At 31.5% G+C, this 26,161-nt stretch overlaps 1 protein-coding gene across 1 annotated transcript; it reads right to left on the bottom strand.

Moving 5' to 3' along the window:
• Nucleotides 1-674: 674 nt before the first annotated feature.
• LOC127707671 (uncharacterized) lies at nt 675-25,629 on the bottom strand. Its single transcript, XM_052212325.1, has 7 exons — nt 25,536-25,629; nt 20,705-20,792; nt 19,561-19,692; nt 13,056-13,178; nt 11,206-11,313; nt 4,123-4,219; nt 675-3,325 (listed from the first exon to the last, which is right to left on the bottom strand). Exons 1-7 carry the CDS (start codon nt 25,542-25,544, stop codon nt 2,890-2,892), a joined length of 993 nt encoding a protein of 330 aa, XP_052068285.1. The 5' UTR covers nt 25,545-25,629; the 3' UTR covers nt 675-2,889.
• Between the last annotated feature and the right edge of the window lie 532 nt (nt 25,630-26,161).

Genomic DNA, 26,161 nt, shown 5'->3' with positions numbered 1-26,161 from the left:
AAAATCCACCCATAAAGGATGGAAGGTTTTAAGTACTTGCGTAAAATCGCGCGTTTGAAATTCGCACAGGTAGACATAAAATAATTTTGTCGTTCAAAGTATGACGGGATATATAAATACAGAGTCACGTAAAATGGATATCACAAAAAACAGACTTAACAGTAAAAGTAATATTAATAAATAAAATAATTGTGTGGTTCAAATTATGACGAGATACATAAGTACAGAGTCACGTCAAATGTATATCACAAAAAACAGACTTAACAGTAAAAGTAATATTAATAAATAAAATAATTTTGTCGTTCAAAGTATGACGGGATACATAAGCACAGAGTCACGTCAAATGGATATCTCAAAAACAGACTTAACAATAAAAGTATTATTAATAAAGATAAATAAAAGAATACTATAACACGTTATTAAGATGATAAACAACGTCAGTACGCAAAATCTATACTTCAAGACCATCGTGTATTATTTGTGAAGTTGATACGGAATATGTATCAACAAGTTCTTGGTACCTTCCGATGAACTTTTTTAGAAAAAGGACGAGACGTTCTTTGACATACCCCTGGTTCATCAACTTTCTGCTCAGACACTGGTGACGTTTTACAAAGTCTGAGTAGGAGCTGCAAGCTCTTGAATACCGAATAATTTGGGAAATGTATATCCGAGGTATAAGTCTAAAAATGAGGCGGAGGAAGCCGTGTCTGTTGTTTAATTAATTTCTAGCTCTGGTGGATATCTTAATGAAACCCAATCAGAAAAGTTCGGATTGTTAATGGAAAGAACATCATCAATATATCTGAAAGTGAAATTAAATAACCTGGCTTCTTTGATCTTCTTGTTTTTGACAACTGTCTGAAGGAACTCCGATTCATATGAAAATAAGAAGAGGTCGGCAAGGAGAGGCGCACAGTTCGTTCATATAGAAATGCCGACAATTTGTTGAAAAATAAATTCCTCTACAGAAAAGTCCATAGAGTCGAAAAAGGAATGTTTAAATATTAAGGAGATCATGCAAATTTCTTAGTTTACGGAAAAGCTATGCACGCTCTCTAATCAAAACAGGATACACCTACAAAAATTTGTTGATAACACAGGTTTACGGAATGTTTATTTGCCGTTTATCTTTGAGGCAAATATTTTAATAATTTTTTTCTCTAATTTCTTTCTATACGACATAGTCTTGACAAGTCCCAAGATGGCTGAAAGTGCTAGACAAAACAGTAATGTAAAAATTTTACTTTTTTTTTAATTTTGATATATATATAGATATATGTGTTATGAAAGAAGGTAAAAATAATTACACAATTTTACACAAGTATAAACTAAAATCATAGATATGTTTTTCGCTGCTTCGAATATAAAAACTGTTACGTACCTGTATTCTAAAATTTATAGGAATTTATGGCAAGTGTCTAGAAAAAAAACAGCAAAAAAGAACAAGACAATGGAACACACGTAATGCTTGTTTGTTGACAAACTAGCTATTCACAAGTAATCAAATAACAAATAAATGCATGTTAAAATAAACAATTAATTAACTTAACATAACATAACAAAAACTAGTAAAACCTTTTAGTACTATTAATAATTTGTAAAGTAGTAGTAATTATGTTTACATTTTCCTCTACAGAAAAGTCCATAGAGTCGAAAAAGGAATGTTTAAATATTAAGGAGATCATGAAAATTTCTTAGTTTACGGAAAAGCTATGCACGCTCTCTAATCAAAAGAGGATACACCTACAAAAAATGAAAACTGTCCTCAATGTTTTCCCACATGCACATACGGAACTCTTAAATAGAGCAAACAGTAGTTAAATTTTGTCTTTGGGAAGGTTTTGTATGAAATCTAATTCAAGTTCAAAAACAAGTCGACAAGTAGGGGGCCAAAATTAATATCCATTGGAATACCAAATGTTTGTTGAAATGGCAATCAATCAAGCGTTACAAATATTGTGTTGATAGAAGCTACATCATTTTGATCTTGCCACTTTTTCGTACTTATTTTTTTTCTTTTTAATCCGCGCGGTTTTTTCATAAGATTTAAACAAGAAATTTGTATCTACGATTCCTATTTTTAGAAAAAGCTCTGTTAAATGAGACCGACAAAGGTTATGATTAAAGTTAATATCTTCATTTCGAAGCCGTCATTAGACAAATTTGTATTTATATAGGTTTCCTTATTTTACAATTATTAAACAAAAGATATAAAAGCGCTAATGGCTGTTTCAAAAATAAAGGAGTTTCTAAACATATTGTGATCTTCTGAATTCTTGTGTGATATCACCTGTTCAGAAATGTAGTTTGAAAGGTATCCATAAGCGTTACACGTATCAAATATAAAACAGAGGATATGTAGTATGATTTCCAATGACACAATTATCAAACAAAGTTCAAATGAAGTAGATTTAAGCAACCATAGGTCACCGTATGGCCATCAATAATGAGTAAAGCCCATACCGTATCAAAGTATATTTCTGTATCAATATAGGTCTTTGCATTGAATCTCCATGGTGTACTTCAATTCTTGTACAATTTGTAAATCGAAGGTGAAACTTTAAAAAAAATTGTTATTTAAAATTATCATAAATGTCAATAAAGGTTTAGTAAGCTTGACCATCAACTATAAAAAAAAGTATAGGAAAATGTCTTAATCATTTTCGTCAGACAGTGATAAAAATTGTTATGATTCCTCCTTTACATCGAAACCTTTACTTTATTTAGATTTCACATTACCTATTATAGATAATCCTTCATTGTCAGTAAAACAATGACAAAGAATCTTAGTAGACATAAGGGTCCATGTAAAAAATATATATGATACATACGAGCGTTATATAGATATTTATGCCAGTACTTTTGTTTTCCCGTTGCTTTCATTGTCTACTGTGATGTTACATTGCAGTATGTATTGTCATATACTAATGGACCTATATTTATTGTCTGATCATTATGGTAAATAACTGTATCACTTACATCTTCTATTTGCCTCTGTTGGTGATCCTCCTGTATATGTTTTGAGAGTTCGATTTTATCTTCATCAATTTCATAGTAAAAGTTTTCGTCACCCTCTGCAACATTGAACCTTGTAACCTCTGGTAAGACTTGACTGTTCAAGACTTTATCATATTTAGTAACGGACGGATCGAGAACAAAGTACTCGCCTTCTGCCTCCTCAGTATCCAATGGTTTGTTTGTAGAAAGAATATTGTTCCCTTCCTTTTTCGTTCTAGACGGACCACTTTTAAGATTTGCCATTTCAGTACTTTGGTCGGAAGACTGTATTCTTGTCAGTTGTTTTTTCTTCTTTTTCTTTGATCTGTTAAACAAATATGTAATAATTGGTAATTAGAATAATGGTGAAATGAGAACTAAGAACAATTGTTTCAATAGTTTCCTTGATTTCTTATTCTCTTTTTATAAAACATATTACATTCATCCAAACCTTTCAGACAAGGTATACCATGTCGTTTTTCAACACCATTTAAAGTAAACTATTTGATAATTGGTCAGCACGTTGAAATTTTCACCCGGGCCGGACTTATCAACATGTCATGATGTTTGACCCGACACTGATGAGACTTTGTAGTCATTGTAAAACAAACACTATTGCCTCTTTTATAAAAAAAAAAACAACAACATAAGCACAGTCTATCATTAGATTTTCATCAATTCGATATTATAAAATAGTAGATGTTCGACAAAATATGAACCCTTTTTAACTCGTTCTCTGCGCTAACACGACGAAGAGCTTCATATTGTTACTCACAATTGTTATTTTACAGTAAAAATATGCAGAAAGCCTGATAATCGATAATTATTGTCAGGAATTGATGATGTACTTTGCAGATGTTCAGTCAAGGTAGAAGTGTCGTGACTCGGTAGATCATGCTCATGAATTATCAAAAATAAAAAGCTTTGAGAACGAGGATACAAGAGTACAACCTAATAAAGCAGAAGCGGAGAAGAAACCAAAGGAAAAATCAGAGGTCAAATAGAGGAAAAAAAGCAAAGCCGACGAAAAGACAAACATCACTATACAAATCACAAAATATAATAAAGCTGATCTTTCAATTGTATTTTTAAAGTTGGTGTTACAAACAAAAATAAATTTACCTTCGTCTGCATACAAACAAAGTAATCAGTATCAATAGTATGATTGTGCCTGTTATTCCAACAGAGATATGAACTATCGCTCCATGTTTGAATATCTCTGAAAAAGATAGACACTATTCACAAGTTGCACGCATGTATGAACTGAAATTTTGAAGAAAAATATATTAAATAATTTCATACGTATGATATTAATTTATCAATGTATCTGTAAAAAGAATAAAGACCTGTCTAAGCATAATGAACCCTACAACATGGTAGAAACTTCGTACCTCCAAGATATATATGACTAAAAGCTATGACACCCATATATTAAAAACATTCCATACATTTACATCAATTTATGTTTTTTTACGTTGACGCAATATCTTTGATATTTGACTTTTCTAGGTTAGCATGCACCCAATAACAAAAGAACTGACATCAACTCGGTTTATTATGCACATTTTGATTAATTCTCGGCTGATTGTTTCTCATGGTTATACTTCGCTCCCAATATATTCGTACCCAGTAGAGATTAGTCAAGAAATGCAGTTAAAGCAAATTTAATATTGCAACAAACATTTAGAGCTGAATGCTTGAAAAAGGCAAATGATTTTGAATAAAATACACAGGAACGGTATCTTTTGAAGCGGCAAAAAATTCCCTTTACGTTTTTCTTTTTTTTTTAGTTTTATTAAGTTAATTGTGTGTTTGTTTTACTCGATTATATTTGTGTGTTCGCTTAGAAATAAATGATCACATCAAAGGATTGGCAGTGCAATGTGGATTATTTGGTGTGCTTCTCGTATTGCTTTATAAAAATAAATAAAGTTTGGGGCTAAACGCCATAAAGGTGGCACGGTAGTATTTCCTGACCCATAAGGGATAATGATAGCCATTTTAGAATTTTCACCACTTTCTAACACTGCTAAAAATTCTACATTCACATTTAACTGAAGTACTTTCATTTTACTATTCAGAAATGAATTTGAATATGTATCATGACCGTTTACTTTTTTTGCTATCTTTAAGAACCTAAGGCAACTAGTGCTTTTAGGTCTTTTATCGTGCAGTGAATACAAAATTTAAAAAAATTCTCAAAAATTCATTTTCATCTGTATGTAAAATTATTTCATATTTTTCTGCACCTGATTCATCCCTCAGTTTGGAAAAGTATGTTCAGCTGATACTGTATTTTCTGTCCAATCATAATGTTCAGATACATTGACTTAAGTAGGGTACACAAAAGAGCAACCTAAATTCTGGAATGCAAATACTACCGTGCTACCTTAACCAAGACATTTCAAACTTGAAATCAGTCATGACACCTATGATGCATAGCCTTCTTATTATGTAACATATTACAATAAGGAATACTAGTCTGCACTTATTTCTTACCAAAAAAAAATGAAAGATTACACATCTACCCCAGCTGGCAGATTTTCACTTTTTTATCATCTTACCATTTTTACTTAAGGAGTGAACAAAATCCAAATATATGATGTTTCAAATCAACACAGAAGTCAAACATGGTGATACAGGAGGAATTATTGGATTGCCAACTCTATTTATAGTTAATCTGACAGAAAGAAACAGTTTAAGCACCAAATCATGAAAAATGATATTAAAGTCCATTCCACATTTTACAGCATGCCTTACATTACTTTAAGCATTCTCAGATTATGAAGGCAGCACAACAAGATTCTTTAGATGGCAGTTAACTATTATTCTAAAATCTTTTTGACAATATATGTACTAGAATATATCTCTAAGTTGACTGTTTGTCTATTTCTCATGTATGCATTAAGTTAAATTATGTCCCCTTACATAATCATTTTACCTTTATTGTGCTTTTCATTGTCAGAAAATCAAAACAATTAATGACATTTGCATGGAAAATGAATAAACTATTTAATCTTGCTGATAAACAGTCATAATTACATTCTTTGTCAAAAGAAAATGTCTTGTCAGTGTAAAGAAACCCCTATTGCTATCTCTATTTCAGCCAAATATGAGGGCTAAATGAATAAGTAAGGACCCCTTAACCACTTGCTGGTTCCAAAAAAGCTCATACTGGTGTCATGTTACCACAGAACTACAAATTAAATCTAAAGAAAACTAGTAAAGCTGTACTAGTGTGGAAAAAAATAAGAAATTATGCAATTTATTTATTTCGGTGAAAATAATAGGATGTACAGGCAAAAAAAATGTCGCGTCTCAAATTCCAGTGGTTGCACATGTGTCAGACACTGCGAAAAATTAAAGCGAGCATTTATAATTAAAAATGTATTGCAAGTTACATAAAAATAATGAAGTTCTACTTTCTAGGTAAATTTTTACTTTATTACCCAAAGATCAGGCAAAATTTGCTGAATCAGCAATTTTCACTCCCAGGGGTGGAATTTAAGGGCTGTTTTTATCATAGTTGCCCTTAATCAACTTTTTATTGATAAACTTACAAATTGCATAGGTAAAAAAAAATCCTTCATTGATTTAGTGTAAACATGTATACCCCCCTTAAGGTGGCACGGTAGTATTTTCTGACCCATAAGGGATAATGATAGCCTTTTTAGAATTTTCACCACTTTCTAACACTGCTAAAAATTCTACATTCACAGTTAACTGAAGTACTTTCATTTTACTATTCAGAAATGAATTTGAATATGTATCATGACCGTTTACTTTTTTTGCTATCTTTAAGAACCTAAGGCCACTAGTGCTTTTAGGTCTTTTATCGTGCAGTGAATACAAAATTTAAAAAAATTCTCAAAAATTCATTTTCATCTGTATGTAAAATTATTTCATATTTTTCTACACCTGATTCATCCCTCAGTTTGGGAAAGTATGTTCAGTTGATACTGTATTTTCTGTCCAATCATAATGTTCAGATACATTGACTTAAGTAGGGTACACAAAAGAGCAACCTAAATTCTGGAATGCAAATACTACCGTGCTACCTAAAGATCCCACGGTGTACCACTTGATACATACAAGTCTAAATTGAAAACAACGTTCAAACCTATGATTGCGTTAGATAAAAACCGCAATTTTTATACGTGTGTATGCAAAACAAATTTCTTGATAGAGGGGTCTAATAACAGCACAAACAACATTTTCCAAAAGACCAAAAAAGTTTTTAAAAAGGATATTTTAACAAAACGCATTTGACTAACAGATCGAACAACAGATGTTCTTAAACCCTGTTGACTGCTATTGGCGATTGCCAAATAAACGGATCACAAGATGTTACAAAATGGATCTTTTAAAATTATTAATTTAATACCATACAGAAAAGAATAAGATGGTATACCGCAAACAAAAGGTGCAAAAATTAGTACACCATATCAGGATTTCGACAATTAAAGTCTCTTCAGTGATGTTAGGGATCGAAACGGTATTTGGAAGGCCATATAATTTACCTCAATTTAGGATAGACTCTTGAATTTTGAAGAGTCGAAATAAAATATTAGAACTTGATATATATATATATATATATATATATATATATAAGTCTAGAGATTTGCACAACGATACTAATATAAGATGGTATTATACGAAGATGTTGTTAATAAATCGTGTTGACAAACATTTCGGCTTAACAAATAGCCTTCTTCGGTGTCAATTATTTTAACAATACAGTATTGTTAAAATAATTGACACCGAAGAAGGCTATTTGTTAAGCCGAAATATTTGTCAACACGATTTATTAACAACATCTTCGTATAATACCATCTTATATTAGTATCGTTGTGCAAATCTCTAGACTTATATAATTTTTTTTCCTTATCTGCACAGTATCGTCTATTCTAGACGATCCGGTACATAGTAAATTTGCTGGTTGGTCCTTTTTATAGACTTATATATATATATAACCAGTCTAAAAGGGTACAACATCACAAAAAAATGACAATAAACGAACAAATGTAACTATAAATATTTCGGATAACAGATATTCTTCATCAGTATGAGCACGATGTAAAATGAATCAGATCAATCTATTCTGATTTTTAAACTATAGCAATCTTGAATTCTATACAATAAAAAAAGTGAAACAGTTTCACCCGAACATCATATGTAGAGACGCTAATGAATTTTTTTAATTTCCAAAAAACGACTCAAAGACATGCCTTAAATGAAAATAGTAATTAGAGATGTGAACTGGCACAACTCTAAAATTCCAAAATGACGTCAATTAAGATGTAACAACAACTGCGTGTAAATACATTCCCCAAAAAACAGCACTGATCGATATAAGCTGGTAAAATATGTCAAACAGATGCTGCGTATTTATCATCCCAAATAAATAGCAGTTTTATAATGAAAAGAAAAAATAATAGTAAATTTGGGCTAAGGTTAAAAAATTGGACGTGGATGCGTACTTGTACATCCCTACCAAATGAAAAGAACCCTGGTATTTAAACTAGTAAAATTAAAAAAATTCCAAAAGAATCCTTAAAACTGTAAGGGTCAAGTAAGGAAGCCGGAGTGACTGGAAACAAATGATGTCAGGAAAATGTACACTATATTTTGTAATGTAACTTGCAAAACACAGAATGTTGTATACCTTCTTCAGTGTCGATGTGGCATGCAGTATATTGGCGAGACAGAACAGCCATTCAACAAACGCATGAATGGTCATCGAAGTGACTACACCTGCAAGCCCGACCTCCCCGTAAGTCGTCATTTGAGATCACCTGGGCACGCCCAAGCTGATCTCAAAAACCTTACAATCACAATCATAGACCACAACGAGGGTTGGTCAAGGGCCGAAAGACTTGCTCGGGAAAGGTTTTGGCTAAGAAAGCTAAGGACAGTTTCCCCAGAGGGCATAAATGAAAAAAACATAGAATGAGTCACTCATTTTCCCTACCATCACTCATTTTCCTGACATCATTTGTTTCCAGTTACTCCGGCTTCCTTACTTGACCCTTACAGTTTTAAGGATTCTTTTGGAATTTTTTTAATTTTACTAGTTTAAATACCAGGGTTCTTTTCATTTGGTAGGGATGTACAAGTACGCATCCACGTCCAATTTTTTAACCTTAGCCCTTATTTACTATTATTTTTTCTTTTCATTATAAAACTGCTATTTATTTGGGATGATAAAGACGCAGCATCTGTTTGACATATTTTACCAGCTTATATCGATCAGTGCTGTTTTTTGGGGAATGTATTTACACGCAGTTGTTGTTACATCTTAATTGACGTCATTTTGGAATTTTAGAGTTGTGCCAGTTCATATCTCTAATTACTATTTTCATTTTAGGCATGTCTTTGAGTCGTTTTTTGGAAATTTAAAAAATTTATTAGCGTCTTTACATATGATGTTCGGGTGAAACTGTTTCACTTTTTTTATTGTATAGAAATCAAGATTGCTATAGTTAAATAATCAGAATAGATTGATCTGATTCATATTACATCGTGCTCATACTGATGAAGGATATCTGTTATCCGAAATATTTATAGTTACATTTGTTCGTTTATTGTCATTTTTTGGTGATGTTGTACCCTTTTAGACTGGTTATATATTATATTTTGTAGTGTACTGTATCATATTTATATGATCCATCGACCCGTAAGATTTGTCGTTGGCTATTATTCAGTCATATATATATATATATATATATATATATATATATATAAACAACACCTACAGATATTAAGGTGATTAATTGTCTCTTAACTTGCCTAATGCTGCCGATTTTTCTAAATTTACGAAAAGTATTTATCAAACACGTTATAAAAGAGGGACGAAAGATACCAGAGGGACAGTCAAACTCATAAGTGGTTATAAAAGAGGGACGAAAGATACCAGAGGGACAGTCAAATTCATAAATCTCGGAAAAAGAAATTTCAGCGGAAACATAATGGTTAATTTATAACAACTTATTTTTTTCCTAATTGGTATTATCCTTTTCGTAATGAGGATATTTTGTCTACTCCATCTTATAGAGTTTACATTTCTAATTGGTTCAATACCCATGTGTTTGCAGTGAAATCTCATATTGAAATGAATGGAATGTATATTCATTGTTTAAACAAAAAATTAATACATAAATACAGATATGTTAAAGCTTTAACAACATTTAATCACACATATAGGGAATTATTGTGGTGGTAAGATATTACTTTTATCAATTTCCAAAAAAAGGTCTTTCATTCCTAGCTCTTAATGACAAGAGTATCTATAAAAGAAATAGGCACAATAAGATTGTCCTTCCAATTTTTATTTGTTAAATAGACTTTTTGATAAGTCTTTTAAAAGGATATATGAGTATACTTTTGTTGTGAAATCATCGCATCTTCTATTTCTAGGTATTAACCTCGATTCTTCAAAATTGGCTTTGAGCAATGCAAAAGATTGTTCTTGTCTGTTAATGAAGATACTCTTTTCATATCTAAATTGAAGTACAGCGGTTTCTTTAAGTGTCTAAGGAGGGCCGTTCTATATAAGGATAGTTTAAGTACTTTGTCGAAATGCGTATCTGGTACAATATATTTGGTACCGTTAACATGGTTAACAATGTCGATGTTATCTACTATGTACATTTTAAGAAAGAGTACAATAAATTACATTTGAAAAAACTAGGGTGGACGCAAAATATGTAGCCTTCTAATTCTTATTTGTAAGAAAAAAAGTAATTTCTATCTGAATTATATTCTAAGGTTAATTATACAAAAAAGAAATCATTAAAAAAGACAAATCTTTTAAATTACAAAACAAATATACCTTTTAACTGACTTTATTAAAAGAAACAGATCGAACATGGTTGTGAGCGCTTAACTCCACCATTAACCTAGAACAGTTGTTTTACAGTACAATAATAACAAAACTATATAAAGCAGTTGAAAAAGGCTTGACTCATTTGATAGGTTCTAAGCACAAAAACAAAATAAGAAAGACACAAAATACCGATCAAAGAGTACTCTCAGTTGCTAAAAGCTAGTACAAAGTTCAATTCCAACTAATAAATAAATCTTGTTTTCTAAGACTAAAAAGGCAATCAGTACAAGTGCTTTACTACTTTTGAACTATTAAAAGCTCGCTTTGATCCTTCATAATCGATATTCCGGGACTATGTAAATGTGTTATATCTGTCTTACCCTTCATAGTATCATTGTTTCTATTAAGATTGTCATTTTGTTTAATCTTTGTTGTTACTTCGGCACCATTTTTTCCACTTTTCTTTAATCTTTGTTCGCGCATACTTTCTGCAATAAAAATTACCAACAAAGCTTAAAAAAAATAATTTAAAAAGCAAATCATAGACGGATATATGATAAGAACCATCATGTGGCCCCCGAAATTGCAAAAGTATTAAGATTAGTAGTATTTAAGACTTTCAAAATTATGTTTATTTCATTGATAAATTAATAGATTAATATAATATGGACATAGTACACAAAATGCACTGGTTATGTCACTGTGACGTCATATACATGTTCAAATTTGCCTAAAAATGGCTTTGAACACAATGGATATTAAGCTTTACCGAAAAAGAAAGATTTCACACACACTGACATGTTTATAAAAAACATGCTGTAGCAAAATTTTTTTTGGTTAAAGGCTTTGCTCATATTTGAATATCAATAACAAGATCTAGGAAAGAGGCTATTTCTACCGTTTTTCAGTTTTGCATTAAATTCAATAAGTTTGAATCCGTAATACTTATAGGTGAGACAAAATTTGAAACTATGAATACCAATATCTATCAGATTAATGTTTTTAAAACACATTAAAAATGCTATTTGGTAGATTTATTTAAGTGTTTTTTTTCGAATTCAAGAGACCAAAGAGACCTTTGTATACATTCGACCTTTGTATTAATTCTTTTTTATGTTATTCTTTAAGACCTATCAGGACCAACAACAGCATAAAAAGAACTCTAATTTGACACTGTTGTGGTTAAAAAACATTCTAATTTTATCCTATACAAGGCTATAACATAAGTCATTTACTTGTCTTTACACAGCCATTATATATTTGAGCAGTTCTGATATAGACGTGTCATACTGCTTTTTATAAATACGACTCCTGTTTCTACAATACAATATGAAAAAGTAAACCCAAATTCAGGGCACAGTAGTTTACCAATTTTCAAATTCTCGTAAATCGATTCGGAAGAGACAAATTAAGGTAACAAATAAAAGGGAATTGAACTGAAATCTAAAAGAGAGGCGAAAGAAACCAGAGGGGCATTCAGACTCATAAGTCGAAAATAAACTTACAACGCCGTGACAAAAACAGAAAAATGACCAAAAGACATACAATAGTACACAAAAAACAACATAGAAAACTAAAGACTAAGCAACAAGAACACCACCAAAAACTGGGGATGATCTCAGGTGCTCCGGAAGGGTAAGCCATTCCTGCTCTACATGTGGCACCTGTCGTGTTGCTAATGTTAGTACAAACCCGGTAATAAATCTAATTCGGTAGGTCACAATAGGGAAAAGGGGACAAGATTGTAGTTACGACATTAGGAACATATCCGCTATCATCTATGAAACGGATATTCCATAACGGCCAACGAACTCGTGATGGCTCGTAAAAGGATCTAGACCGGTAGTGTCGTCAGGATAAGTGTCTCCTATCCAAAATATATAAAAGGAAAAACACAAATGGCCACAATTGTCTATGTTCAAGAAATCCTGTCTAAAATTTTACATACGTTAAAAAGTGGTACTGAATGCGTTTGATACAATGCATACTAGTAGAAACGTAGGTAAAGGGTTAATTTAAAGAATACAACACTTCAATTTAACCAAAATGTGTTGAAACGAAGCATTTTTGACTTTTAAAAAGAAAAAAAAACCTGTAATACTTTTTGACAGAAATAGCTTTTTTTTTTTACTTTTTACGTCCAAGTCGAGGGTGGTATATTTGATACAAACTATGAATATATTTGCTCACATTACAATAAGATGTGAAGATTGGTTCAATGTGAACTTACCTGTACAAAAAAACAACAATGTTTTGCACGTTTCTTTCGTACAGTTTTTGTTTTCATAACCATTTTTACATGGAAACTTTGAATGCTCCACCAAACATTGATTAGTTGGACTGTCATACCAGGCTAGATATTATGAAATCATATGAAAGGAAAAATAAATTTATATTACTCATAGAATGATTATTTTCTGGCTAGGACGACATTAGTTTTTTTCCAAAACCTTCCCCAATCACTTTTTATTTTAAGTGATTTTAAAACTACCATATGAATAAACAGTGGAAACAAGTACAACCAAGACGTCTGTCTTTAACTTCTTTTTACCACAGTAAGTGTTGACTATTAATTGTAGGTCGAAAACTATACTATATATACTATCCATTTTGTATGTTACATCAACTGATTGATTGTTGGTGTTTAAACCCTAACAGAAAAAAAAAATAATGAAGGATATTAAATGAACATGCAATGAAAATAATTAACCAAAGGATCTGGATAAATGGATGGAGCAGGACCTGCTTACCCTTTCGGAGCACTTAAGATCATCCCCTGTTTTTGGTTGGGTTCGGGTTTAGTTTTCCATGTTGGTTTTTGTAAACAGTTGTTTGTCTTTTGGTCGTTTTTCGTTATTAGCCTGGTATTGTCAATTCGTGAGTTTGGATATCCCTTTGGTATCTTCCGCCTCTTTTTTTTAACACAAGGAGCACAAACTGTGACTCCCGCAAGAAATATATTGAGAATGGGGAAAAGGTACAGCCTAGTTCACTAAAGGTCATCTTTGCATGACTAAGTTGAAACATAAGTTATAAAATAATTTCCTAAGTTATCAAAGTGGAATTTTAAATTGTTTTTAAAATCTTTTCAGTACAGACGCACTGAATACTGAGCTCTTTGACCAACACTCCAATATACCAAAAGTATAGATCCAGTACTAGTAAATGAAATTAACACTATATAAATTGCATGCGTACGAAGTGCTTTTCTGGATGTTTTTCATTAAGAAACACTCAAACTTTAACATTTTAAAGCCAGGGAGTTATAAAAACGTAGAAAAAATATGAGCTATCTGACCAAAAAGGACATATCAGGGATTAATCTAAGGTCAACTTTGCCTAATTCTTAAATTCTGAATAATTTCTTTATTTATCAAAGGGAGTATTTATAAAATTGTTGAAAACATGTCAATACCAAAAAGAAGAACAACAAAAATACTGAACTCCAAGGAAAATTCAAAACGGAATGTCCCTTAACAATTGCCAAACTCAAAAGCTCAAACACATCAAACGAATGGAAAACAACTGTTATATTCCTGACTTGGTACAAGCATTTCCTTATGTAGAAAATGGTGGATTAAAAAGCACTGACTACTGAGCTGAGATCAGCTGATGATTCCCACGGGTAACTTTCATTAAAAGTCAATGTACAATGTATAAAAGTCAATGTACAATGTATGATTTTTTAACTGAAAAACTGCATACTGAAAAGACGGTTATCTTGACTATACATTGGTTTTTAAGGATGGTACAATCTCATAGATCATACGACCAGAATTCAGAAATTTATACGGATTATTTTAACATTTGTAAAAAATAATTATTCTGCACATTCAAGCTCAAATTCATACAAATCTTTTACTTTAAACAGAAAAGAGAAAAAGTTGATATTTCTGTACAACCGTCATGGATCTTATAGGTCTTATAAAAAATTAATAAGCATATGACGTTTTCTCTTTAATTAGCAAGAACAATGGAACAAATTTCATTGTTTATATCTTGAAAAAGAACGAAACAACAAATTCAAACTGTGTCGAACTTTCAGATGTTTAATACACAACCAAAATTAACTCCATTAACGATCATTGAAATTCATCTTAAAAGATTTGCAAACTATATTAAAGCATAATAGTCGATACGGTTTATTCTCGTAGTTCGGTTCTCTAACCATCTTCCGGACAAAATAAAATTCAGTAACAGGGTATCTTTAAATAGAAGACAAAAAATAACAAACTATAAATTTGATATGGACAAAACCCAAACTTTTAAGGCCGCGGATGTATAAAAATGCTTAAGGACTTATATTAACAAACAAAGAACATACAGAAATTGCCAAACCATCTAATGTCAGCCTTTGCTTGAGAGATTTTAAGCCTTAGTTTCTTAATAATGTCTAAACATTTCACCGGAAGATAAAACGAGGCAATATCGTAAACGTTAATGTGGATATAATTTAAGACAAAGAGGTTAAGACATTCCTTCTCAAACGACTCTATCTAAAATGAATACGAAAGTTTGTTGGAATAACTAAAAAGAAGAGACCATATTTTGACCAGTAAGGTCGAGCACAGATTTTACTTGATAAGACTCGACATTATCTCGAAAGTACTTAACTGTACTCGACTTTGGTCTCGACTTTACTTAATAAGTCTGATTCAGTATTTGATAATCTTGGTGTAGTCTGTAATGGTCTCGACAAAGGCTCGACCAATCCCGAACTGTCTCGACCAGTCTTGACTCAGTCTCGACAAATCTCGATCTGTCTTTACCAGTCTTCACCTGTCTCGACCAGTCTTGACCTGTCTCGACCAGTCTTTACCTTCAAATCTAGTCTTGACTGGTCTGAATCATCCCATCTAACTCAATTATATATTGATCTTACACAATTTAAGGTAACTTGGTAGTTTGGTTCATTGTTGTTAAATTAAAGGATTTAATTCATAGGTAAAAAAGCAAGAATTTTCAGTTTTGATTAAACTCAGATAGTCATTTTCAATTATTTCTATAACTTTTTCAAATCAACTTTGATTTTCATAAAACTCTAAAGCTATCTCAATTAAATGTTGATCTTACAGAATGCTAGGTTGTTTGGTAGTTTGTATTTTGGTGTATTACTGTCAAATTTCAGGACTTAGTTAATAGGTACAAAAAAGCTAAAATTTTTAATTTTGACTAAATTCAGATAGATACTTATAATTTAAATACTTAAATTTGACAGCAATAAACAAAATTACCAAATAACCTGGTATTTTGTAAGATAAAAATATAATGGAGATAGCTGTAGATTTTGATGAAAATCCAAGTTGCTTTGAAATAGTTAAAAAAAAATTTAAAGATGACTATCTGAATGTAGTCCGAACTGAAAATTCTAGCTTTTTTTACCTTGATTAATTAAATCCTTAAATTTGACAGCAATATGCCAAACAACATAACAACCTACGATTCAGTAAGATCAATATATAACTGAGATTGCTGTTTAGTTTTATGAAAATCCAAGTTAATTTCAAAAAGTATTAAACAAATTTAAATGTGACTATCAGAATTCAGTCCGAACTGAAAATTCTAGCTTATTTAAAATTACCTATCAATTATATCCTTATTTTTTTCAGCAATTAACCAAAGTACCAAACAAGAATGCATTCACTAAGGTCAATATATAACTGAGATAGCTGTATAGTTTAATGAAAATTCAAGCTGATTTGAAAAAGTTATAAAAAAATTTAAAAATGACTATTTGAATTTAGTCCGAACTGAAATTCTAGCTTTTTTTTACCTAGATTAATTAAATCCTTAAATTTGACAGCAATACACCAAACTACATAACAACCTGGAATTCAGTATGATCAATATATAACTGAGATAGCTGTATTTTTTTAAGAAAATCCAAGTTAATTTGAAAAGGTAATAAACAAATTTAAAGGTGACTATCTTAAATCAGTCCAAACTGAAAATTCTAGCTTTTTTTACCCGTTAATTAAATCCTGGAATTTGACAGCTTAAACCAAACTCTCAAACAACCTGGCATTCTGTAAGATCAATGTATAATTGAGATAGCTGTAGAGTTTTATGAAAATACAAGTTGATTTAAAAACGTCATAGAAATAATTAAAGATAACTATCTGAGTTTAATCAAAACTGAAAATTCTTGCTTATTTTACGTATTAATTAAATCCTTTAATTTGACAACAATGAACCAAACTACCAAATAACCTGGAATTTTGTAAGATCAATATATAATTGAGACAGATGGGCTGATTTAGACCAGTCAAGACTAAATTTGAAGGTCGAAACTGGTCGAGCCTTTGTAGATACCATTTCAGACTACACCAAGATTATGAAATACTGAATCAGACTTATTAAGTAAAGTCGAAACCTAAGTCGAGTACAGTTAATTACAGTTAAGTACTGTCGAGATAATGTCGAGTCTTATCAAGTAAAATCAGTGCAAAATATGGTCTTTTCAGACTGTGAGCAGTTTGTAGTGTCTATATTTATAAGTGCTGCTAATGAGAAAGAACTGATAAGCACACTAAATTTATTAAAAAAATGAAAAATTCAAATAATTGACAACGCAAAAATTCTATAGAAATTAGTTTAAAGTTTAAAAAAAAAACCCAACCCAAATGCTCTCTGTATTAAGAATACTATTGGAACTAAAATCTTAAATATCAAAATATACTCTAGTATCAGCTAGTTTTTTTATTGTTTGTTTTACTATAACGACGTATGGTCTAGGTCGGTAAAGGGTGAGGTTTGTGGGCTCTTATACTGGTTTAATCACACAACATGTTCCGTCTGTTCGAAATCAAACTATCGCGACAATGATTTGTTCTTTTTTTGTTTTTACGGCTAGTTTCTTTGAAGAGCAGCATGTTGGTGATTGGTGTGGTCTTTTGTTCTTTAAAATTTAAGTATGTCCTGTGATCCTCTTTTATGCATTATATCATTTAAACAGTATTAGTCCAAACGAGAACTATATTATCTCGTGTCTAGGATATCCTTGTTTACACACAATTGCACTTGATATTGTGTGACTTTAAAGCGTCAGCAGTAGGAGAAATTATTCCTTTGGCGTGAATTCACTTTAAAACGAATAGACCCAAAAAATGACCGGATATAGATATTTGGTCATGTAGGACTTCTCCTGACAGACGGGAAAACCATTGACGAAATGAGGCGTCCATTTGACTGTGATGGATGTATAAATTCGCAGCCACGCGTGTAAGAATGGAAACGTTAAATTGTATGCCTCACAAAGAGAAAGTGCCACGCTCTCTGCACGTCAAAGACCTCTTGCACCAACCGTTTGAGGGGTCCGTAGGTGGCCTGTTGAACTGCAAACATTTTTCCCTTATCCAACATACTTTTTCCCCCAGTGGCAGTACAAATGTCCAGCCCTTCTTCCCACATCGCAAAATCTACCTATTGCATTTTTTGTTAATAGTTTCACTTCATAAATATTCATGAAAAATAATTCCCACTGGACGTTAAGCGATCATCAACCAATCAGTCATTCAATCAATACGAATACAGGGACAAAGAGATGCGGCCAATTTCCCCGGAATTTATTTCACACAAGGCCTTTTTTCTAAAAGTCCTTTCTATTCCTAAATTCACAGCAGGATATTTTGAGCAACACCAATATGCTATCAAAGGTAAAGCTTTGTCTTATGAATAAAAGCAGATATGGAATATATGTCAATGAGACAGCAACCCTAACATGCATAAGACACTTAGTGTCTTTCAGATTCAAATTTGTTCATTTTGGTTAAGGATTCCTTCGGTGCAATTTTACAAGAAATGTACAATTTATAATTTTGTTCTGAAATAGTCATCCACGGTAATGTGTAACATTGAAACGACTTTGTTTTTATGAAAAACCTATTTAATACAGTATATTTTATACTCTCTGTAATATATTGATAACAGAGAGTTTTAAAAACGTTTCGATTTCGACCCGGTGAGTGAAAGAAATTCAGTGTAAATTGATACCAACCGTTCGTAAGGAATGCATACAATTTCCGTTAGAATGCCCACCATGTTTTGGAATATCGAACTAAACAATTACATTATGAATATTAATATCCAGTATATACTTGTCAACAAAAGTAACGATACACAAGTTTGAACTCCAATTTATCATAAAATATGATGAATAGGAAAACTGTTAAATTATCCAATGAAAAACATTCATTTGCTAAGCAAATGAATATGATTAAAAAAATCTGAGCAGACCATGTTGAAGTTTAAAGTTTTAGGTTCTAATATCAATTTTTGAATTTTTGGGTGAAAATACGATTTTTGAAATAAAACAAATTGCAAAAAAATCGTGTATTTGCCTTAAATCAATGGTTTTGATAAGAAAATAACACTGTAAATATAAAACCAATTGGGCAATTATTTACCTTGGTACAGTGTATCAAATTTGATTATATATGGAAAATGCATTGCCTTGTATCGTTTCTTTTGTTGACTAGTATATTAACTACCTTAATATATATGCGCCTAGCTTGCTATTCATATCTGTGTTTGTTTCTTCTCTCTTACGGAAACTAGATAGATAAATGTCAATTGTTTTGAATGGAATTTGGCGGAACAATCGGCAGACTCTGCACTACATCGCTCTTAAAAGTACTCTTGTGTCATTCCATTTGTATGTATATTTTTGTACGTATGTACTGTCAAATCAAATATAAATGGTTATAACTATAAACAGTTATCAGTAATATGCTTACCTCTTTGCATAAATTTCTTTATAATTTTCATACAGCCTTTTTCTTTATGGTATTTTTCATAAAAGCACGAAAACAACCCCTCGCTGTTATAATGTCCTTTGCAATCCACTCTTTCTTCGTTAGCTCTTTGTGCTAATTTTGAAATAAAAATGTGAAATTATTCCAAATAGACAATATATGAATATTTGATTATCAACCATTAATGAAATTATTCCGGAACAACTGTTTTCCCCTAAGATTCCATAGATCCATATGGAACGTCTGCTTAATTGTTCTGGTAAAGCCCATTTGTGAAACAAAAGAAAAAAACTCCATAAAAACAGAAGAAAAAGTCTTTGCTACTTAGGAAACAACAACATAATAAATAAAAGTAAGAATTAGTATAAACAGCTTAGTATTAGTACGATATAATTTATATTGACAAGAAATGTTTTATGTTATTGAAAACAAAACTTTCGGAATTGTACAAAGTATTTTTTTTTATAACAAAGTTCCTCAATTAGAACAAGATCATAGAATTTATCAAAAACAGGCGAAATTGCTTTACTACACAAAAATATTTGTCTTTTCCCGAACTCTAATGTCCAAGAATGTCTTTCTTCGTTTAAAAATTGTCCTCTCGAAGGTGAGTTACTTTACATGTTATAGTCACAATGCTTTAAGTGTTTTCTGGGCCCGTAGTAATCTCTCTTCTGTTATTTTATTTGCTTTTGAGATCTCGTAGTGTTTTGTGTTTTTCTGTATGAAAATTTATTTCCCATTGCCACACAATATGTACTTAAAAAATGTGTGTTGCGCAGTATTCAGACATGTTTAAATCATTTAAGACAAGCATTCTGTATGTGCCTGTACTACGTCAGGAGCCTGTATTTCAGTGGTTGTCGTTTTGTTTCTGTGTATCATATTTGTTTTTCTTTCATTATTTTGTACATAAATTAGGCCGTTAGTTTTCTCGTTTGAATTGTTTTACATTCATCATTTCGGGGCCTTTTATATCTGACTATGCGTTATGGGTATTGCTCATTGTTGAAGGCCGTACGGTGACCTATAGTAACTAATTTCTGCGTCATTTGGTCTCTTGTGGAGGGTTGTCTTGTTTGCAATTATACCACATCTTTTTTTATATTATAGTTCATTCACTCACCATTTCCATGACATTCAGTCAATATCCGGAAAATGATAACCAAGTAAAGACTGTCCATTTCAGAAGATGAACCTAGGAGAATAACTCTCTGTAATTAAACATAAAACATATTGATAAAATGCAAATATAATTTGTACTATGTGCTTTTCAAATTTCCGCAAAATTTAATTCATGGGAAAGTGCAGGTTTAAAACAATCATGAAGTATTTTTTCTAACGCGGAAATAAAGATTTATTAAAATAGTTATCCTGGAGATTATAGTTAAACCCATTTCAACGAAACAAAAAATATCACCATACTTGAACAAAACTTTTTATGATTTTTTTTATGATAGATCAACAATATTTTCTTCTTCATGGAAACGATATTATTTTTTGATCTGTCACCACAACTTAACCAAAATATGCAAGACGTCTTTTGGCTGACATATTAACCACATATCCTTTTAATCATATTATCCAGTCACTTGAAGTACTCTCATTATATTTACTATACTATATATAAAAAAAAATGTTGGGTCGGCAAATACAACAAAAAATTCAAGATTAGGGAGAGACATACAAATCATGTGAATACACCGAACCCCGATCCAATCCTCCTAATGCTAAAAGAGTTCATTATTCCATGTTTTATATCTACTAAACGCATTCTATTTTACCATAATTTCCATTTTGTCTGCGAATATCTGCATCAAAATAGATTTGGTCAAAATTAAAATTCCGCTGATTGGTTGATATTTTAGAAATATAAGTGACAACGCTTGATAACCATGTTTTATTCTATTAACTTGAACAACCTTGAGTTGTAATGGCTTAACAGCATTTTCAGATATAATGAATAAACTTTTCATGTTCTCGGAAACTGAATTGTGTATTATACTCACCTATATAAAACTAAAGAGATATGGTATGATCGTCAACTATCCACTCGAAGCCAAATGACGAGGATATAAGCAATTATAGATCACTGTACGGTTTATATAATGTGCAAAAGTATATAAAAATCTCTACATGAAAAAATGTGAAACAGTTCAAACGAGAAAACCAACACAATTAACTGACGAACAGCAACAAGCGACAACCTCTGAATTACAGGCTCCTGACTTGGCACAGACACATGAGTAAAATCCCGTGTTTCAACATAATGTGGGCACTCAACTTTTCTCCCTAACCTGTGACATTAGTGTATCAACAGACAATAAAAACAAATAGTAAATTCAGGTCGGAAATTGAATTGTGTAATATATTCAACTCTATAAAATAAAAGAGATATGATATGATTGTTAACAATCCACTCAAAGCTAAACAGCTATACTGACAGCTAGTTCAAATAACATTAACGTTACTAAATTTATTCCATTATCTAAAATCGTTTCGAAATGTTATAACAGCAAACTTAAAGAGAACGATATCCGTATGTTCATGATTATACTCTCGGTCAAGCCATTTACAACTAAGAAATAAATTACGTTCTCCAAGATTAAAATTCGTTCGGTACACATCCAAAGGATTTATTATAAAGACTTCATAAACAGTCGAAGAAAATTATAACCATATGAATTGCCAAAATATTAGAAGAAAAAAAAATATTATAGACAGGATTTTGGACAATACGTTTTCATATGTTCAACTTTAAAATATGGGTATTAGTAGATAGTGTATTTCGTATCCAATCGTCGGCTTCTGATTCATTGATGCAAGAAAAATTCTTCTGTTCCGAATAATTCAAGCCTAATTAGGTAGTTGGAGTTAATCATGTAAAAAGGAATATTTCCTGTATTTAAATGTCAATCTGACTATGAGTCAAAGTGCGCAGTTCAAAGTTTTCTGGGTTGTTTTTTCCTTCCTTTTAGCAATAATTTGGATTTCATATCATTCTTCATAATATTTCTACAAAAAGGGCGAGGATGGAAGAAGCATTTTATTCTGTGTAAATTACTTACATACAAATCAATTTGTTTTTTCGGTCATGTGCTGGGCTTATATACAATTGTTTTAAACTGGCCAGTTTGTTATGTCTTTGCACTAAATACGTGTATAAAAAGTCACATGATATTTTGGATATGGTAATCACATGATAACCAAATTTGAATAGGATAATTAAATCGATAATTAACACTTCGATGCATGTTCTGTATTGCCTTTACAGAAACTGTTTTGAGGGTTTTAACTCTGGCAAAGCACTAAAACATATATTTCAAAATTAAAGTTCTAGGAGGTGGTCGTTAAATTTAAATGTAAAATGCTTAAAGTTTGAATAACATTGATAATATATAATCTGGATTTGGTGGAAAAAGGGGGGGGGGGGGGGTTATTCATTATTGTTTTCTTATATTTTTTAGGATGCTTTTTTTCTAAATCCTTTATCTAATTTGAGCATTTTCTCTTTTCTTAGTTTTTTTGATTTTTTTTTTCTGATCGTTTCGTTTTTGGCCCATCTATGTGCGATTTTGATCCACTATGCTTACATTTATTCTGTAAACGCCTTCCATACCCTCAGAAAAGGACTGCTTATATTTTGAATCCTACATTTCAGCTTCGAACTGTATATTGTTGCTGATTCTGAATACAAAAGTGCTTACCATTTACTTTTAAAAACTCCAGTTCCCTACACAAGTGCTTATAGCGATTACGATAATAAGTTCAGCAGGAAATACTAAAATTGCTTACCATTTTACTTTGATAAGTTTTGTAAACTGCACAACATAAATTTTTATATTCCTTTAGAAATAGATATGAGATAAGCACTAGCTTTAATAGTTTTTATGACAATTATACTGAAGGTTTTTTGTTAAATAACGGAACAAAAAACCATTTAGAATGTTTATATGCGATTGGTGCAAAATTTTAAGTGGTATTTCATATATTTCCTCATTGCTATATTTGATCATACTAAACTGTCAAGTAGGATCAAAGTTTTTTTGCTGTGTTTTAACTATATTGCATAACAATTTATAGAAGGAACATTGTAATTATAATTTACTTTACACAATACTAGCTCTATCATGTCTGTCCCACTGGAGACTTTCAGTCCCATAGAGTATTATTTGCTCATCAGTTAATGTTTCGCCAGGATTTAATGCTACAAATTTCAGGTAAAACTTTTATGTTATGAATTATTCGATGACCTAAAACTGAAATTTTTAATCAACTCCATCAGGCAATGCTAATCTTAGGTTTTGATGCTCCTAAATGGATCAAGCGAGGGGCGATAGATACCAGAGGGATAGTCAAACTCATAGATCGAAAAATAAACTGACAACGCCATGACTAAAAAATAAAAAAAGACAAACAGACAAATAATAGTACACAAGACACAACATAGAAAACTTAAAAACTAAGCAACACGAACCTCACCAAAAACTGGGGGTGATCTCAGGTGTTCAGGAAGGGTAAGCAAGTATTCCAAAAATAATTGGTATAACCCAACCGTCGTGGTTACTGAAATCGATATCATATGTTAACCTAAGTAAATGGTATTTTTTGGCACGCCTTAAAACCAATTCAGGTGGAACAAATAGAAGACAATCCTTTCTGACATGTATGATACGGGAACAGTTAAAATTAATTTCTATAACACATTTTGCTTAAATGATCTCATTAGGAATTACTACTCGTCCTTTTGCATTGTCTGCATCGTCATTGTAGTGAACAAGATTTTTAGCAAGTAATACCGTAAAGCAACATAATAAAAAAGGGTCAATCTAAGATAATAGTTGTTTGTTTACTTTTATCACAGGGTTGTGTGATATTGAAAATCATTTTGTAAAATCAAACTGTAACCTAACCGCCCAATTGAAACGATATTAGTGGTTCGAGATTTGATTTTTTTTAAAAGAAATCGACCTTTTCTTCGTAATTGACATCAGATGTTGGAGGAGGCCATGGTTGCTCAATAAACAAGGTTATTCAAGCGACTGAACGATACAGCTTTCAAACAAAATATGATCAGCTAAAAAAATATATACCTCTACTGGTGGACTGTTAGTCCTCGAGGGTATCACCAGCAGAGTAGCAGGTACTTTGGTAGTGGCATGGACAAAGGGTTATTGTTTTAATAAAATTTGTTGTTATTATGATATCATATTCTGTAAATCATGTAGAATTAATAAATGTCTCTCCCTCATGCATATCTCTAATACCTTGTCCGTGTTCGACTTTCTTTTGGTTCTTTGCTTCTCTCAGCTCTTTAACTTTTGTAGTATGTTTTTGAACTTTCAAATAATTTTGCTTCGAGAATCACCGAAGAAACATTAATTGTCGAAAAGCACATTTAGTGCAGAAAATTCGGGAACGTTAATGTAATTAATTTGATTGGTATCAGATATTGTAATATGTGTTTTCTGGGCCCGAAGTTTCCCGTACCCCTAGTAATCTCTCTTCTGTTATTTTATTTGCTTTTGAGATCTCGTAGTGTTTTGTGTTTTTCTGTATGAAAATTTATTTCCCATTGCCACACAATATGTACTTAAAAATGTGTGTTGAGCAGTAGTCAGACATGTTTAAATCATTTAAGATAAGCATTCTGTATGTGCCTGTACTACGTCAGGAGCCTGTAATTCAGTGGTTGTCGTTTTGTTTCTGTGTATCATATTTGTTTTTCTTTCATTATTTTGTACATAATTAGGCCGTTAGTTTTCTCGTTTGAATTGTTTTACATTTGTCATTTCGGGGCCTTTTATATCTGACTATGCGTTATGGGTTTTGCTCATTGTTGAAGGCCGTACGGTGACCTATAGTAACTAATTTCTGCGTCATTTGGTCTCTTGTGGAGGGTTGTCTTGTTTGCAATTATACCACATCTTTTTTTATATTATAGTTCATTCACTCACCATTTCCATGACATTCAGTCAATATGCGGAAAATGATAACCAAGTAAAGACTGTCCATTTCAGAAGATGAACCTAGGAGAATAACTCTCTGTAATTAAACATAAAACATATTGATAAAATGCAAATATAATTTGTACTATGTGCTTTTCAAATTTCCGCAAAATTTAATTCATGGGAAAGTGCAGGTTTAAAACAATCATGAAGTACTTTGTCTAACGCGGAAATAAACATTTATTAAAATAGTTATCCTGGAGATTATAGTTCAACCCATTTCCTCAACACAAAAAATATCACCATACTTCATCAAAATTTTTATAATTTTTTTATGATAGATCAACAATATTTTCTTCATGGAAACGATATTATTTTTTGATCTGTCACCACAACTTAACCAAAATATGCAAGACGTCTTTTGGCAGACATGTTAACCACATATCCTTTTACTCATATTATGCAGTCACTTGAAGTACTCTCATTATATTTACTATACTACATATAAAAGTAAATGTTGGGTCGGAAAATACAACCAAAACATTCAAGAGTAGGGAGGGACATACAAATCATGTGAATACACCGAACCCCGATCCAATCCTCCTTATGCTAAAAGAGTTCATTATTAATAAAAT

Source organism: Mytilus californianus, unplaced genomic scaffold, assembly GCF_021869535.1.
Source record: "Mytilus californianus isolate M0D057914Y unplaced genomic scaffold, xbMytCali1.0.p SCAF_7, whole genome shotgun sequence".
In the NCBI taxonomy this organism is placed as follows: Eukaryota; Metazoa; Mollusca; class Bivalvia; order Mytilida; family Mytilidae; genus Mytilus; species Mytilus californianus.
The sequence above is the reverse complement of the archived record's forward strand: the minus strand, read 5'-3'. Positions and strand labels throughout refer to the sequence as shown.

What these genes read in the sequence shown, in the direction of transcription:
- LOC127707671 (XM_052212325.1), bottom strand. An exon ending in GACTGAATGTCATGGAAATG is followed by an intron (nt 19,693 to 20,704) that starts GTGAGTGAATGA and finishes TTTCAAAATTAG; the next exon opens with CACAAAGAGCTAACGAAGAA. An exon ending in AAAGAAATTTATGCAAAGAG is followed by an intron (nt 13,179 to 19,560) that starts GTAAGCATATTA and finishes CATAATATCTAG; the next exon opens with CCTGGTATGACAGTCCAACT.